Source organism: Equus caballus, chromosome 2 (genome assembly GCF_041296265.1).
Source record: "Equus caballus isolate H_3958 breed thoroughbred chromosome 2, TB-T2T, whole genome shotgun sequence".
Lineage (NCBI taxonomy): Eukaryota > Metazoa > Chordata > Mammalia > Perissodactyla > Equidae > Equus > Equus caballus.
In genome coordinates this window covers 76,031,220-76,049,678 of record NC_091685.1, presented here as the reverse complement: position 1 = coordinate 76,049,678, position 18,459 = coordinate 76,031,220, and the positions used below count along the sequence as shown (strand labels likewise).

General features: G+C 39.5%; 1 protein-coding gene across 1 annotated transcript; it reads left to right on the top strand.

Moving 5' to 3' along the window:
* Nucleotides 1-3,809: 3,809 nt before the first annotated feature.
* Nucleotides 3,810-15,258, top strand: TRIM61 (tripartite motif containing 61). Its single transcript, XM_023636353.2, has 2 exons — nt 3,810-4,166; nt 11,354-15,258. The coding sequence occupies exon 2, from the start codon at nt 11,695-11,697 to the stop codon at nt 13,111-13,113; it is 1,419 nt and encodes a 472-aa protein (XP_023492121.1). The 5' UTR covers nt 3,810-4,166; nt 11,354-11,694; the 3' UTR covers nt 13,114-15,258.
* The last annotated feature ends 3,201 nt before the right edge of the window (nt 15,259-18,459 follow it).

Genomic DNA, 18,459 nt, shown 5'->3' with positions numbered 1-18,459 from the left:
GAGCTCGCAAACTTAACCACTCGGCCACGGGGCCAGCCCCTCAGTTCTTCTATTTTTAATGTAACATTTCCTGGGAGGATGTGTTAGTATGTCATTCTCCATACTGTTTACTTCTCTTCTGGTGAGTTGTAGGCAAAGCTTTTGTGTTTCATAACTCAAAATAGTTATGCTTAACTAAATATGACTTGTATACACTGAGGCACAAGTATCATGAAAAGTTCACATACTACAAGTAAACCAAAAGAAAAACATTTCCAATTCTTCAGCATTTGGTAAAATCTTACTAATACTAGTTTTGAAAAATGAAAAAGTTTTAAACTTGGAATTTGACCAAAAAAAACAAGGTATTTTCTGTGAAGATACTCTTCCCTCTGATGAGATTGTAGATGATTGTTATTGTCCATATTGTGATTTTTAGAGTTCTGTTTACAGTGTCTAAGCCGCTTTTATTATTATTATTTAGGTTTCTGGGTTGTTTAATTAAAGTGCACTTGTTGGAAAGGATGGGAGAGAGGGAGAGAGGAAGGAAAGGAGCTGAGCTTCGGCAAAGTTGTTTCCCAATAACGCTATGGGATTATTATTTTGCCCATTTTTATCTATTTTTAAATTTATTTTAATTAATTAATTATTTTGCTGAGGAAAGATTCACCCTGAGCTAACACCCATTGCTAATCTTCATCATTTTGCTTGAGGATTTGCCCTCAGCTAACACCTGTGCCAGTCTTCCTCTATGTTGTATGTGGGTCCCTGCCACAGCATGACTGCTGATGAGTGGTGTAGGTCTGCACCCAGGAACTGAACCTGGGCCACTGAAGCTGAGCACGCTGAATTTAACCACAAGGCCATGGGGCCGGCCCCTATTTTGCCCATTTTTAGATGAGGAAACAGTAACTTAGAAAATGAGAGTAACCTAAAATCACACAGCTAGTAAACTGCTACAGTTGGAATACAAATCCAAGTGCCTTCCAAAATGTGCTCTCAAGCACTAGGATCTAAGAGGAGTTTTAAGCTATTTATGAAAGCCACAGATTTTGTAACAGAATAACAAGTAGTTTCCTGACCTGCAACTGAAAAATGAGGAACATTCTCTGGTCCTCTGGTTTATGCTTCCTCATGGAGGCAGATCAGCAGCCATCACCACATCAGCCGACTTAAGCCAGAGACCTGTGTATCTTTCTGTATATATAACTCATATTTAATTCAACAAAATCTGGATTCATTCCCTCCCAACTTTCCTTCTTTCTCCTTTCAAGGGAACTTGAAAATTAATTCTGTTTGTTTTAACTATTTTTTAAAAAGAAAAAAGTACCTGCATAAATAAAATTCTTCCTTTTATCATATTTAAGCAGAATATTTCAAACTATTCTAAAAATAAAAGTAGCAAAGAGACTGGCTTTTTCTCCTTTAAAAATTATTTTCAAATGGCAAAGAAAATACATAGGTTTTAGCGTTATTTTTTCTTTTTTAAAAAAATGCTTTACAAATGATATAAAACAAAATGGGACACTTATACCTGCTTCCTCTAAATGTCACTTCTGCTCTCAGAGGGAAACAGAAATAGGAAGTTTTAGATAAATTTATAGATAATGTATATGTGCTATAAATGTATTTTTTTTTACGCTTACCTTTACCATGCTAGACACTGTTCTGCGTGATTTAACTCATGAAAGCTCATTTAGTAGTCACAGCTCTATGAAGTAAGTTGTACTATTGTCCTCCCTCTTTTTTTTGAACCAGAGGAGAAAATATGCAAATAAATAAATAAATAAATAACCCGCCAAAGGGCACACAAAGTAGAAGGCAGAGCTTGGATTTGAATGAAGCCAGATACCTGAGGGGTACTGTAGATGTTAAACCAATTTGCTGTTTTCCTCTTTAACTTGAGGATTGACTCAGGGGTCTAGAGGATTTATGAGCTTGTTCTGCAGAAGAAAGAGAATGCCTCCAGGGAGGTCCCGATCACTGGGTGGCCGACCCTCAGCAGCAGTTAAAGCCCAGAAGTCAGATTGCCCAGGGGCTTCTCGGGAGTGACCCCTTTGTTTTCCAAAGCTCCTCTTGTGAAGCCCCTTAGCTCCATAAAACCCCTCTGCTTTCTGTTCTTGGGGAGGTGGATTTGAGCAAACCCGGGCTCCCACCCATCTGTTTTGGCCAATTTGAATAAATCTTACTCCATCTCCAAACACTGATGTCTCAGAGTTTGGCTTGCTGTGCGTCTGGCACAGGAACTTGAGATTAAGAGGTTCCATATCACTACTACTCTTGAGCTTCTTCTATACACGCAGAAGCACATAGAAATATGTGTCTGGCCATATATATACATATACATATATACATACTACATATGTGTTTCAAACATACATATATATGTTTCAATACACTAAAAGTTTGTCATGTGACCTTTCATGACTTTACATATGCGGATGAAGGGCAGGGCAAGGGAGAACAATTTGCTAAAACAAGATTGAGCAGCCAGAGACCAAGATTACAAAGCATCTCAGAGAGTAGCAGGCATGAAAAATATTCCTTGGCTGAGAAACTAGATCACTGATAAACTTAGAACAGTTTCAGTTCTTACACAGGAGAAGGGTGAAAGCCAGATTGCTTCTGAACTAGTCTTGTTGAGGAGAAAATGCTGAGGAGTAATTCTTGAAAGCGATGGGTCCAGAGGAAGAATCCAATATCTAACAATCAACTCTTTAGGTTACTTAGCATCTAGCAGGTGGGCTGGCCCCACAATGTTGAACTACGCTTTATCCTACAAAGCATGACCAGCCTTTCCTGATGCTGTGTCATATGATGGGGTTCCTGTCTTAAGTAAGTTTTCATGTCATGAACTGTGATAGGGAACGACTTATATTTTGTATGTTATAGTATTTAACTTAAAACCATATACTCACCCCACAGTAAAAGAACAAGCAAAAAGAGAGGAAGCTGCTGCCACCAGCAATTCAAAAGCTTTAGGAACCACAACTTTTTTTTTTTTAAATGGTAGCAATCATGTTTTAAAGATTTTTTCCCCCTTTTTCTCCCCAAAGCCCCCCGGTACATAGTTGTATATTCTTCGTTGTGGGTCCTTCTAGTTGAGGAACCACAACTTTAGCAACATCTGTTGAGGATTCTCTAATTCACCTCTGTATTTAACTGCCTACCATGCACCAGTTCTTGGATCTCTTAAAGGCACTAAAAGATCTGCTTCCCGAATTGTAGCTAGTTATCCTGTCAAAATTCAAATTTTTTAAATATCATGGTAACGGTTTAAAATGCTTCGCCGGCTTTCCTTTGCACTTGATAAAGACCAAAATACTCAACTTTGCTTGAAGGTTTTGCAGCAGCGGTTCTTACCCATCTCGTCAGCCTCATAAAAGCCACTTTTCACCTTTTCTACTTCCTCCTCCCTAGTTCCCCTTGAGATGCCAGCCAAACCAACCTCTTTCTGTCCTTTCTGTACCAAGTTCTTTAGAGCGAAAAGCCTTCTCATTGGCTCTTCCTTAAGCCTTGAAGACTTTTACCCTCGAATTTGTTCAATAACTCAAATTCATTCCTCGAATTTCACCTTAAATGTCACTTCCTCAGGAGAGACCTCAGGGAGCCTGAGCTGAGGTGGGGCACAATTTTACCGGGTGGGACAGACCCACCCACTCACCCATAGAGATGCAAATTGATCCACAGAGGCGACTGTTCCTCTTTCAAGGTTTTTCTACATCCTCACCCACAACCCCAGACTAAGGGAACCAGGTCCGCCGCAAAGCTCTCCCTTCCTAGTGTTTGAGAGGAGGAAGGTGTGGTGGTGACGCTTTTAAAACCAGCCTGCCCCCTCACTTTGATCCTCCAGTTGCTCACAGGAATAAAAATGGTAAGAATCTGAAAAGGAGCCACTGAGAATTAAATGCTTAGTCGAAGCCAACAATGGCCTGATCACTGACGGAAGCGCCCCAGGCTATGCTAGGGATCTCTTTCGGTTTTCCTCCTCCATCGGGATCATCGGGCACGTGCAGACCATTACCTGCTCACTTCCGGGGGAACAGCCAATCACCGTGCGGGCTGAGTGTGCGCCTCTAACGAGGAACCCGCCCACCCCAGGCTTGTTGGAGTCTCGGTCCCACGCTGCACCGGCTCTGAGGGTTCTGCAGTCTCAGGTCTGAGAGGGGCTGAGCGGTCTGTTCCAGGTAAGCTGGGAGGGTTGCAGAAGCGGGCCAGGCGCGGCTGTCGTGCGGGTTAGCTGAGCAGGGGCTTCCTGAGCTGAACGCTGTGCGCCAGACCTCGGGTCGCAGCTTGAACTCGAGTGGATCGCCTCACCCTCAGTCTCTCTCTGGCGAAGATCCTGTGAAAACCACAGCTTCCGGGTCCCAGACCTGGGGGTTCAGTATGGGGATGGGGAGCCTGCGTTAATTGAATTATTAAGATTTTTATCTGAAGGAGAATTTGGGAATTGCTACATTCGTTGTCCCCGGAGAATTACTGTGTTTGGTGAGGGAAAGGAGCGGGGGAGGGAGGTGGGAAATGAAGGGAGTGGAGCGGTAGCCACCATTTGAGAACCCACCATCCTACAGAGCCTACACCTGCTGGTCGGTTTAAGCATCCTTTGATCTTCACAAAGATCTTAGAGTGAGGAATTATCACTTCAACTTTACAGGTGAGCCAGGTTAGTCTCACGTGTGTTAAGAATCATCCATTATGACAATGGTTGAAACTGAGAGCTAGGAATCTACCATAGGTTCTGTTTATTCATGAAGTACTGTTTGAGCACCCACTATCTGCCCAGGACAAGAATAAACTAGAGGCGCATAACCACCAAGAAGTTTACCGTCTAGCGGGAAAGTGGGACACATTAGCTAAGGAATTGCAAAGATCATTGTAAAATCAAATCACAACTGTGATATATGATTTGATGAGGAACTGGGCGAAGATGCTAGTTGGATCTTGACGGTCTTTTAAGCTTAGTTTTCCTTAAAGCAGTGGTTCGCAAAGTATGGTCCCCCAGCTAGCAGTCACCTGGGAACTTAGAAATACAACACACCAGCTGAATCAGAAAGGAGGGATGTGACCCAGCCATCTTTTGTCAAGACCTACAGGTAATTATGATGCAAGCTAAGGTTTGAAAACTACTTTGTTTAATAAAGAACCAATGGAATGTTTTAAGTTGGAAGATAAAAGGACTATTTGTATTTGAAAAGATCAGTTTAGCTACAGAGTTAGGGAAATGATGGGAGGCCCCATTGTGCTTTGGAGTAGAAAGAGGGCTCATACACTATTGCAGAGGAGAGATTTGAGTAGCTGGAACTAGGGTGGTAGGCAGTGCCCACAAAGCTGGTTCTGTTCACTTCATGATCTGTTTACTTAATGGCTTGATTCTGGAATGCAAGGAAAACTGATTTGTGTTGTATGCTTGGGAGGAGGGAGGCACAGTGATACCTGGTGAGTATCTGTTAGGTTCTTTGAACCATACTAGAGTCCTTTTTTTGTACAGACGTTCTTGAAGGTATATTTTTTTCTTCTGATTTTAGTTTCTTCTGATTTAGTTAAATTCCTCTGCAATTTTCTAGCTGTGTGACATTGAGCAAGATTCTTAAAACTTCATTCAGCCTCAGTTTTCTAATCCCTGGCCACTTGATGCAGTGTTACCTCCAGTCCCATGCACTCCCCTCTTTCTTTCTTTCTTTTTTTTTTTTTGAGAAAGATTATCCCTGACCTAACATCTGCCACCAATCTTCTTCTTTTCACTGAGGAAGACTGGCCCTGAGCTAACATCCGTGCCCTTCTTCCTCTGCTTTATATATGGGACGCCTACCACAGCATGGCTTGCCAAGTGGTGCCAAGTCCGCACCCAGGATCCAAACCAGCGAATCCTGGGCCGCTGAAGCGGAACGTGCGCACTTAACTACTGCACCACTGGGCCGGCCCCTGTTGCTTCAGTTTACTACAAGTTGAATGTATTTTAACATAAAATTAAAGGTGTATTTGAAAATTCTGAAGCTTCACTCCTGCACCTCTAAAATTAGTGTAGGAAAATTTCCTGCAGGATACTGTTACAGTGAGCTTCATGGAAATTAATGCCTTTACTAGTCATCAGAGATTTAGTGACTGTACAAGACATAGCAGTTTTGGGGTTAAAAATCAGTGCTTTTTACATGTAAGTAAGTATGCACGTATATGGAATGTATAATGTAATAAAGTGTAATGTGGTATAAAATAAACGTGGATTCAGCTAGATTTCTAAGAGCTTTTATGAGATAGTCCTACAGAACTTTCCATTGTACATGTGTGAAACACCAGTCACTGTGACATGTGCCTTACATTCTTTTCTTATTTACTGATTACAATGTCACATAGTATTATTTCTCACTTAGTGCAAAGAAAACTGAAGCTCAGAGAAGTTAATTTGGTCAAGGTCATATAGCTAGTTAAGTGGCAGAGTTGGATGAAAACCCAGTTTTCTCAGGTATTGCTACCTCTCAATTTGCGTTATATCTGTTTTCACTGTTATAGTACTGGAATCAGTAAATCTGTTTTTTTCCTCAAAAATTTTTGGAATATGTCATCAAACATGAATAAATGCAAACATATCAAATAGGAAAAATAGAAGGTGCTTTGAGTTAGATACAGAGGGATGCATAGGATGCTGTGGTAGTATGAAGAAGGGCTGGTACAGCTTAGTGACGTGTCATGCCTGTGGTTATCCCATGTAATGTAGTGTTGTATAAGTGTATTCAAATTATTGCAGACTCATCTTTTTACAGCTCCAATTGAAGATAATAGCTTCTAACTTACAGGGTTGTTGTGAGCTTAATTGAATCAGTGACTGTATGAAAGACCCTTAGCTTAGTGCCTGACACATAATAAACCATCCTAGAAAACATTTCTCTTTGGCTGAATCTCTCAAAGGAGCAAACCTTAGTCCTAGGAAAGAAGTGAGGAAAGGGTAATCTAAGCAGGGAGTGGTTTGTGCAGAGGAAGGAGAGCATGACACCTCCGGTGGAAAAAAAAAATAAAGGCCAAGTGCTTTGGGGGACCATGGCCAGATGAAGATAATGAGATATGAAGGGCTCTGAATGGTACAGGTGGAGTATTTTGTCCTGACTTATGGTGGGATATTGACAGGTTTAAATGAGAGGAAAGATTTAATCAGCTTAAAAAGTGAAGGCTTGGGGCCGGCCCTGTGGCTGAGTGGTTAAGTCTGAGTGCTCCTCTTCTGCGGCCCAGGGTTTCACTGGTTTGGATCCTGGGTGCAGACACAGCACTGCTCATTAGGCCATGTTGAGGTGGCGTCCCACATGCCACAACTAAAAAAATATATACAACTATATACTGGGGGGATTTCAGGGGAAAAAGCAGGGGAAAAGAAAGAAGACTGGCAACAGTTGTTAGCTTAGGTGCCAATCTTTAAAAAAAAAGAGACGAAGAAAAGCCAAGATAGGCTGAAAGCTAGGCGTCTTGTGCCAAACAGCCAAGTTGTGAATGCAAAGGAAAAGTTCTTGAAGGAAATTAAAAGTGCTACTCCCTTGAACATACAAATGATAAGAAAGCCAAACAGCCTTATTGCTGATATGGAGAAAGTTTTAGTGGTCTAGATAGAAGATCAGACCAGCCACAACATTCCCTTAAGCCAAAACTTAATCCAGAGCAAGGCCCTAACTCCCTTCAGTTCTGTGAAGGCTGAGAGAAGTGAGGAAGCTGCAGAAGAAAAGTTTGAAGGTAGCAGAGGTTGGTTCATGAGGTTTAAGGAAAGAAGCCATCTCTATAACATAAAAGTACAAGTTAAAGCGGCAGGTGTTGGTGTAGAAGCTGCAGCAAGTTATCTAGAAGATCTAGCTAAGATCATTAATGAAGGTGACTACACTAAACAACAGATTTTCAGTGTAGGTGAAACAGCCTTCTATTGGAAGAAGATGCCATCTAGGACTTTCATAGCTAAAGAGGAGAAGTCAATGCTTGGCTTCAAAGTACAGGCTGACTCTCTTGTTAGGGGCTAATGCAGCTAGTGACTTTAAGTTGAAGCCAGTGTTCACTTACTATTCCAAAGATCCTAGAGCTCTTAAGAATTATGCTAAATTTACTCTGCCTGTGCTCTAGAAATGAAACAACAGAGCCTGGGTGACAGCACATCTGTTTACAAATGGTTTACTGAATGTTTTAAGCCCACTGTTGAGATCTACTGCTCAGAATAAAAGATTCTTTTCAAGATATTACTGCTTATTGACAATGCACTTGGTAATAGCCCTGATGGAGATGTGCAATGAGATTAATGTTGTTTTTATGCCTGCTAACACAACATCCATTCTGTAGCCCTTGGATCAAGGACTAATTTCAACTTTCAAGTTTTATTATTTAAGAAATGCAGGGCTGGCCTGGTGGCTCAGCGGTTAAGTGCGCGCATTCCACTTCAGTGGCCCGGGGTTCGCCAGTTTGGATCCCAGGTGTGGACCTGGCACTGCTTGGCAAGCCATACTGTGGTAGGTGTCCCACATATAAAGTAGAAGAAGATGGGCATGGATGTTAGCTCAGGGCTAGCCTTCCTCAGCAAAAAGAGAAGGATTGGCAGTGGATGTTAGCTCAGGGATAATCTTCCTCAAAAAACAAAAACAAAAAAGAAATACATATCGTAAGGCTATAGCTGCCATAGATAGTGATTTCTCTGATGAATCTGAGCAAAATAAACTGAAAACCTGGAAGGGTTTCACCATTGTACATGCCATTAAGAACATTTGTGATTCATGGAAAGAGGTCAAAATAACATTAACAAGAGTTTGGAAGAAGTTGATTCCAACCCTTATGGATGACTTTGAGAGGTTCAAGACTTCAGTGGAGGAAGTAACTGCAGATGTGATGAAAATAGCAAGAGAACTGGAATTAGAAGTGATGCCTGAAGATGTCACTGAATTGCTTAATTGCATAAAACTTGAATGGATGAGGAATTGTTTCTTGTGGATGAGCCAACAAAGTGGTTTCTTGAGATGGAGTCTACTCCTGGTGAAGATGCTGTGAAGACTGTTGAAATGACAACAAAGTATTTAGAATATTGCATAAACTTAGTTGGTAAAGCAGCAGCAAGGTTTGAGAGGATTGACTCCAGTTATTAAAGTAGTTCTGTGAATAAAAGGCAGTCAAACAGCGCTGCATGCTATGGAGAAATTGTTTGTGAAAGGAAGAGTCAATCGATGTAGCAAACCTCACTGTTGTCTTATGTTAAGAAATTGCCACAGCCATCCCAGCCTTTGGCAATCCCCACCCTGATTGGTCAGCAGCCATCATCATTGAGGCACGACCCTCCACCAGCAAAAAGACTGATTCACTGAAGGCTCAGATGATGGTTAGCATTTTTTAGCAATAAAATATTTTTTAATTAAGGCATGCACTTTTTTTTAGACATAATACTATTGCATACTTAATAGATGATAGTATAGTGTAAACCTAACTTTTATATGCACTTGGAAAGCCAAAAATTTCTGTGACTCACTTTATTGCAATATTTGCTTTATTGCAGTGTTCTGGAACAGAACCTGCAATATCTCCAAGGTATGCCTGCAGGCATACCTCGTTTTATTACACTTCGCAGATACTGCATTTTTTACAAGACCCTCTACCAGTAAACAGATTATGACTTGCTGAAGGTTCAGGTGATGGTTAGCATTTTTTAGCAATAAAGTATTTTTTTTAATTAAAGTATGTACGTTGTTTTTTTAGACATAATGCTATTGCACACTTAATAGACTACAGTATAATGTAAACATAACTTTTATACACACTGGGAAACCAAAAAATTGGTGTGAATCGCTTTATTGTGATAACTTGCGTTATAGTGGTGGTCTGGAACTGAACATACCTCTGAGATACGCCTGTACTGCATCTTTCCTATTCTGCTAGGAGGAAGAGAAATTCTGGGTGGTAAAAGAACTTGCTAGGTCACCACAGCAAAGCCACTTTCAAATGTCAAAACCATGCTCATATTATTTTCCCTGTCTTTGGTTATGAGGAAGGGGAGTGGAAGAGAGAGAATACTGTTGATGGTTAGGTGGCTCACAAGCTTGGAGGAATTTGATTTGCTTAAAATTGGATGTAGGTGGGCATCTTGAACACAAGCCAGGAAATTTTCCCCCTAACTTTTTATTTTGAAAATTCCAAATGTACAAAAAAATTGAAAGGATATGCAGTAAACAGAGATATACCTTATGCCTGGATTCACCAATTGTTAACCTTTTGCTATATTGTTGCTTTTTCTCTGTTTATATATACATTTTTAAATTATTGAACCTTCTGAAAGTAAGTTGCAGCCATCAAGATGGTTCCCTCCCATGCTTCAGTATCTCTCCTAAGAACAAGGACATTTTAATTTTTTTTTTTTTCTCGCTTGAGGAAGGTTAGCCGTGAGTTAGCATGTGTGCGTCTTCCTTCTATTTTGTATGTGGGATACCTCCACAGCATGGCTGGTGAGTGGAGTAGGTCTGTGCCTGGGATCCAAACCTGCAAACCCAGGACACTGAAGCAGAGCATACAGAACTTGAACCACTTAGCCACAGGGCTGGCCCCATACTTTTTTTTTTTTTTTTGAGGAAGATTAGCTCTGAGCTAACATCTGCTGCCAATCCTCCTCTTTTTGCTGAGCAAGACTGGCCCTGAGTTAACATCTGTGCCCATCTTCCTCTACTTTATATGTGGGACACCTACCACAGCATGGCTTGCCAAGCGGTGCCATGTCCACACCTGGGATCCGAACCGGTGAACCCCAGGCCACTGAAGCGGAACATGCGAACTTAATCACTGTGCCACCAGGCCAACCGCCATACTTTTACTTACAAATTAAACACAAATAAATTAAATAATACTGATACAACGTTATATGATACACAATCCTATTAAAATTCTCACATTTTCCCCCAAAATGTTCTTTTAGTTTTTCTTTGAAGATCCCAGATTCAGTTTGAGATCACATGTTGCATTTGTTTGTCATATTTCTTTAGTCTTAATCTAGACATTTTTTTTTGGCTTTTCGTGACATTTACATTTTGAAGAATTCATACCAGTTTTCTTGTAGAATTCCCCACAGTCTAAGTTAGATTCATCATTTTCTCCTGATTAGATTGAGATGGAATATTTTTGGTGAAAATACTTTATAGGCAATGTGTGCTTACTATGTGCATCATATCAGGAAGTACATAAAGTCAGTTTGTCCCATATTTTTGTTGTTTTGATTAATAAGAAATGTGTGAGGTGAATCTCTACAAGTGCGAATTCTTATTTTTTCCAAGAATTTCCACCTAATGATTTTAGCATTCATTGATAATTCTTGTGAAAATGTTTTAATATATTGATGATTGTGCAATTATATTTTTAACTTAATATCTTTTCTCACCCATAGGAAGGATTCCTTGTCTTGGACCTAAGGCCACTTTTTTGAACCATAAACCCATTAAGCTTGACTTCACGTCATTGAGTGGGAAGAGCAGCAGGCCAGCTCGTGTGTTCTCATATGCAATAGACTGCAGCCTGTGGCGTGTTTTTGTCACTAGACCCTGAAGCTAAGGGGCAGAGGGATAAACAAGTTTGTAGAGGCTGCCATCAATATACCAAGCCAGTGAAACAGAGCTGTTCAGTTTGCAAGGTCTGGAGGAGGATATCCACTGCTGACTCTTGAGCACTAGAGAGCCAGGTCTCAGTAAAGGACGTGTTACCTTACCCATCGCCTTTGTTCACGGCTCAATGGAGTTTGTGACAGCCCTGGCAGACCTCCAAGCAGGGGCTAGCTGTCCCATCTGTTTGGACTACTTGAAAGACCCAGTGACCATCAGCTGTGGGCATAACTTCTGTCTCTCCTGCATCAATATGTTCTGGAAGGATCTAAATGATACCTTCCCCTGCCCTTTTTGCCGATTTTGTTGTCCAGAAAGGAAATTCACAAGCAATCTCCAACTAGGCAATTTGACTGAAATTGCTAAGTTACTCCAGATAAGAAGAAGCAAGAGGAAGAGGCAGGAAGAGAATCTTGTATGTGAAAAGCACAATCAGCTTTTGGCCTTTTTCTGTCAGAAGGATCTAGAGGTTTTATGTGCACAATGCAGTTTCTCCACTGACCACCGGAATCACTATGTTTGGCCCATAGAGAAGGCTGCCGCCTATCATAGGAAAAGGTTGGAGCATTACATTGAGCCATGGAAGGAGAGAGTGGAACGGGTTGAAAAAGTGATAACTATGCAAACCAGAAAATCATTGGAACTGAAGAAGAAGGTAGAATATAGGAGAGAGGAAATAAAGTCTGAATTTGAGCAACTTACATTGTTTCTTCAAAATGAGCAAGAGACTGTTCTTCTGCAATTAGAAGATGAAGAAATGGATATTTTATCAAAACTAAATGAAAACCTAACAAAATTTTCAGATCATGTTTCCACATTAAAATGTCTGTTAAAGGAGATACAGAGCAAATATGTGAAGTCAGAACTGGAACTTCTGACAGATGTTAAAAGTATGTACCATAGATATAAAACCTTAAAGGCCCCTGAACCTTTTTCATTCCAATTAAAAGAATACGGTTACTGTCTTCCTCCACAATATTCTGGCCTAAACAAAATTAAGCGATTTCAAGTGGATGTCATTCTAGATCCTGAAACAGCACATCGTAAACTTATTGTCTCAGAAGATAGAAAAACTGTGGAATATAGAAATACACTGCAAAACTTACCTCATAACCCAAGGAGATTTTATCTGTGCACAGCTGTTCTGGGTTCTGAGGGGTATGATTCTGGCAGGCAGTATTGGGAGGTGGAAGTGAAAGACAAGCCTGAATGGATCCTGGGTGTCTGTAAAGACTCTCTTCCCAGGAGGAGGAGGAATCAGAATCAACTGATGTTAGCACGGGACGGATTATGGGGTATTGGGCGATGTAGTGAGAGTAATTATATTGCATTGGGTCCTAAAAAAATTAATCTTTTGCCAGCAGTAATACCTAGTAAGATTGGCATTTTTTTGGATTGTGATTTGGGTGAAGTTTCCTTTTACAATTTGAATGATAGATCTCTTCTCTATATGTTTAATGATTCTTTTACAGAAGCATGTTGGCCTTATTTCTATGCTGGAACTGATTCAAAACCTCTTAAAATCTGTACAATAACAGATTCTGAATGATGAACTATTGTCAGACTCTTGTTTCTTTTTCTTTTCAGTTAGTGGACAAAACTAAGCCAGTGAATCTAGTCTGAACAATATCCGTTTTTAGTTTTCCCTTTAAACAATCAGAATGGTTTTTATCTCAGTTTCAGCAGCTCCTAAAAAATGCGGTTATAATGCCTACTTTACAGATAAATTGTGAGATCCAATTGGAAAGAGCTTTACAGATTCTAAGATTAGAAAGATATGCTTAAAAAAGAATAAACCTTTATGAAAGGCATAGATGAACCCCTCCAGGACCACCTGCTCTGTAAAGGTAGCCGCTTTCAACTTTCATCTGTTTATCTCAATATTTCTCAGTAACATGTTTTGTTCTTTTACTCTGTGTGTGCATCTTTGTCAATCTTGACTTAGTACTATGGAAAATGAGATAGTGCACCCACCATATGCACACATCGTGTACTTATGTATATACACACAATCAACAGGTAATCTTCCCTCTGTTCCCATGTGGACAACAGTCCCTCTAGCTCTCTTTAGCTGCCATCCTTCACCTCATTTTGGGAACTGACCTCAGAATCCCTGTTGATTCAGTTGTGTTTTCCTCCTTAGAATTACTCTATTTGGGCAATCACATCTTTCAGGAGATCACAGAAATGTAACATTTAGAAGAATTTAGATCAATGAAAAAGACTGCTGAGCTTTTCCTTGGGATTGTGGTGAATCTTTAGATCAGTTTGGTGAGAACTGACATCTTGACAATATTCAGGCATCTAATCCATGAACTCATTTGTTTGGGTCTTTAACTTCTCTCCAATATTTTGATGTTTTTAGTATACATGTCTTCAGCATCTGTTGTCAGATTTATCCCTAAGTACAGTCCATTGGCTTTTCTGCAGAGATGATCATGTAATAGGCAAATAAAAATGTTTTTACTTCTTTTACAATCTAGGTCCTTTTTCTTACTTGATTGCATTTACTAGGACCTCCAGCACAATACTAATTCTTAACATATTATATAATTGGTTTTACCCCTCATTTGACTGCTCACATTTCCTCTCTGAATTTCTCTACTTTTATTACCTAACTTTGATATCCCTCAGTCTTCACACGAAATAATTTCTATTTAATACTGTCAATTTAATATTATCTAATCATTTCCCCACTGATGTTTATTTAGGTCAGATCTAACTTTTGCAAATAATGTACAATGAATGCATATTTATACTTTTAATGAAATATTCAGTAAAAACGTAGAGCATAATGGAGAAGAAAACACCCATGTGTTTTCAATTACGCTCAATTTAATAGAGCATTAATATAACCTTTGAAGATTCTTTGTGTTCCTCACTCCAGCCTCTTCACTTCCTGGTCCTATCTAGTTCCGTCCACTATTCATAGTTTGATATTCCATTGTTTTCCTAGCCTTTTGCCATGGATGGTTGTATCCCTAAACAATATGTTGTTTAGTTCCACGTGTTTTTAAATTTTACATAAAGTCATTACCGAATTATTCTGTCTTAGATTTTTTCATTCAACAATATGAGTTTCATCATGATTTGCTTAAGGTCTACTTTGTTTTTATTCTACTTCTGATGGATACTCAGTTTGAGACTTTTACAAACAGCTGCTATGAAAACTATACGTCTGGTTTCTTTAGAGAGTAGGTTGCTGGACCTTCACGTTTATTGGATAATGTCAGAGTATTTTCCAAAGTGCTGTGCCAAATTACATGCCCACCCAAAGAGTATAAATGTTCTTACTGCTCTGCATCAACAGGACTTGATTTTTTTAAATGTTTAGTAGTTCACAAGATATTAAATGTTACCTCTGGTTTTAATTATTTCTGTGATTTCTAATAGAGTATATTTTCAAAGGTTTAATAATCATTTCTGTTTCTCTTCTGTAAAATACCTGTTCTTATTTGTTTCCCCCTGTTTTTCGCTTAGTCTGTCTCATTGGTTTATAAGAGCTCTTTATATTTTCTGGATTTTAGTCCTATAGCAGTTATATTCACTGCAGGTATCTTCTCCGAGTTTATCTTACTGTTACTATGGTGTCTTGAGCAGAAGTTCTTAAATTTGATATAGTTGGTTTCAGTCTTTTGAGGTTTTTAAGAAATCCTACACTACACCAAGGCTGTTAAAATGTTCTAGATGTGCTTCTAAACGTTTTAATCATTTACTTGGAGTTGATTCTGTGTTTGGGAATAGAATGGGGCCTGCCTATGTATTTGATTATGTACAATGTATAAATAACCAATGGTTACACCACCATTTATTCAGAGGTCTGTCATTTCTCCAACTGATTTTCAGTGCCACCAGGATCTGACATCTCATCTGTTCTGCTGCTCTACTGGTCTATCCTTGAGCCAATACCATACTCAAATATTAATGCTTTCTCATTCTTGATATCTGGTGACAATTTCATCATATATTCTTCAGATGAGAAGACAACCTTGGCCTATTCCATATAACTTTTAGAATCAGCTTGCAAATTAAACATAACTATAGAGACTTTATTTGAAATTATATTCAAGCAATAAATCAAATTGGAGAAAATTGATACATTTATTGAGTTGCCCAATCTATGAACATAGTATGCCCTTTACATCTATTTAAGTCTCCTTTAATAACATATAACAGCCACCAGTGGGCCACCTTATGTACAACTAGACATTCTAACTCACGTGACTTTCATAGGTAACACTTGACATCAAGATTACTCAGAAGGGGCTGGCCCCGTGGCCGAGTGGTTAAGTTCGCACGCTCCGCTGCAGGCTGCCCAGTGTTTCGTTGGTTCGAATCCTGGGCGCGGACATGGCACTGCTCATCAAACCACGCTGAGGCGGCGTCCCACATGCCACAACTAAAAGGACCCACAACGAAGAATATACAACTATGTACCGGGGGGCTTTGGGGAGAAAAAGGAAAAAATAAAATCTTTAAAAAAAAAAAAAAAAAAAAAAAAAGATTACTCAGAAGGATATTGGACAGTAAGCAGGCTGCCAGCAGGTAGCTTCAGGCATTTCTGTGGGAATTCTTACTGTTGTCTACATAGCTGTCCGGGAGTCCTTCTATTGGGCTTCCTATGAGATAGCTCAGGTAGGACATTGAGCAGGTGAAGAAGATGTGCTGACTTTAAACTTCATATCCCAGGAGGCCACTAGATCTTATAACTTCCCTGACAGGTGAGTGGACTCCATGAACTGGAAGGGACCTTCCAGAATTACACAGAAGAGTTGATATGTGGTCTCTGGAGGAAGCACAAATACTAGATAACAGCAAAAGTTTTGCAGTATTTTGAACTTTATAGGTTTTGGAACCAGTTTCCTTATCTTTAAAATGGAAAAATAATCTACCTCATAGAGTTGAATAAAGACTAGATGCTCCAACTGCCACCCTCAATATTCTATGAAGTATTCAGGCCTGCTCTCCCCTTCCTCGTTTCAGTTAAACTGAATGCAGCTAAACATTTTATACTTTTAAGAATAACTCATGATTTCCTCTAGGGAGGGGAATTTGACTCAAATTTATTTTTAATCTAGTTTTAATGTTTGAATTATTCATGTTCGTTGTTGACAAGATTTATTAGAATCACCAACCGTTGCTTTACAACCACTATTGCCAGCTTCTCAGAGGCAACCACTTTCAAGTCCTTCACTCTGGGTGTTTACTTTTATAGTCACAAAATAACAAGCTAATAGTGACACTTCTGGATTTTTCAGTTTCTGGTATTATCACTTGATGTCCTACTTTGGAAGATGAGAATTTAGAGCAGCTTTCACTCTATGGGCCTCTCCTAATAGAATTATGCATTTTTGTATGGAATGTTTTCTGATGTTTGCATTATTTTGGCTGTATCAATGCCATTCACTTCTGAGCCGCATATTATGCAATGATCGCTTTTTTATTTTTCCACAACTTTGTTTTCTTGTAGCTAATAGTTGTCTTATATTTCTTATTTGCTTTGTTTTCCTGTCCTTATCCTTAATTCAGCCCCAAACTGTCCCTGTAGTTGTCTGAATCTCAATTGAAACACATTTATCTTTCTACCCCATTGATTTTGCAGATTACTCAAGGAGCCCTCTGACGTGCTCCAGTGCGGGCAGGTTGTTCACTAAGCCAGCTGCCCAGATTTCATCTTGGGAATGCCCTTAGCATCTCTTGACTTGTTTTTCCTGTTTCCTTATGTTTTTCCATTTGGAAGTTGGTCTCTTGTTTTGTTGGAGAATGTCCTTCAGTAGCTTCCTAAATAGGGTGCATGGGAAGTTCATTTTTTTCCCACACTTTTTTTCAGTTGTACATTAGTAGTCATTATATGAGTGCACTCCTTCACCCCTGTGCCCCTTCCAACCCCCTACCCCTGGTAACCATGAAACTGTTCTCTTTGTGTGTTTCTCTTCCATATATGAGTGAAATCATATGGTGTTTGTCTTTCTCTGGCTTATTTCACTTAACATAATACTCTCAAGATCCATCCATGTTGTTGCGAATGGGATGATTTTGTCTTTTTTTTATGGCTGAGTAGTATTCCATTGTGTATATATATCACGTCTTTATCCAATCATTAGTTGATGGGCACTTGGGTTGCTTCCACATCTTGGCTATGGTGAATAATGCTGCAGTGAGCATAGGGGTGCATAAGTCTCTTTGAATTGTTGATGTCAAGTCCTTTGAGTAAATACCAAGTACTGGGATAACTGGGTCATGTGGTATTTCCATTTTTAAATTTTGAGAAATTTCCATACTGTTTTCCATAGTGGTTTCACCAGTTTGCATTCCCACCAGCAGAGTATGAGGGTTCCCTTTTCTCCACATCCTCTCCAACATTTGTTATTCTTTGTCTTGGTAGTTGTAGCCATTCTAATGGGTGTAAGGTGATAGTGTAATTTTGATTTGCATTTCCCTAATAATTAGTGATATTGAACATCTCTTCATGTGCCTATTGGCCATCTGTATATATTTGGAAAAATGTTCATATCCTCTGCCCACTTTTTGATAGAGTTGTTTGTTTTTTTCCTTCAGTTGTGTGAGTTCTTTATATATTATGGAGATTAACCCCTTGTTGGATATATGATTTGCAAATATTTTCTCCCAGTGGGTGGGTTGTCTTTTTGTTTCATTCCTTGTTTCCTTTGCCTTGCAGAAACTCCTTAGTCTGATGAATTCCCACTTATTTATTTTTTCTTTTGTTTCCCTTGTCCAAGTAGACTTGGTATTTGAAAAGATCCTTTTAAGACTGATGTCAAAGAGTGTATTGCCTGTATTTTCTTCTAGGAGTTTTATGGTTTCACGTCTTACCTTCAAGTCTTTGATCCATTTTGAGTTTATTTTTGTGTATGGCAAAAGATAATGGTCTACT

Excerpts from the sequence above, each read along its gene's own strand:
- TRIM61 (XM_023636353.2), top strand. The coding sequence starts at position 11,695 with ATGGAGTTTGTGACAGCCCTGGCAGACCTCCAAGCAGGGGCTAGCTGT.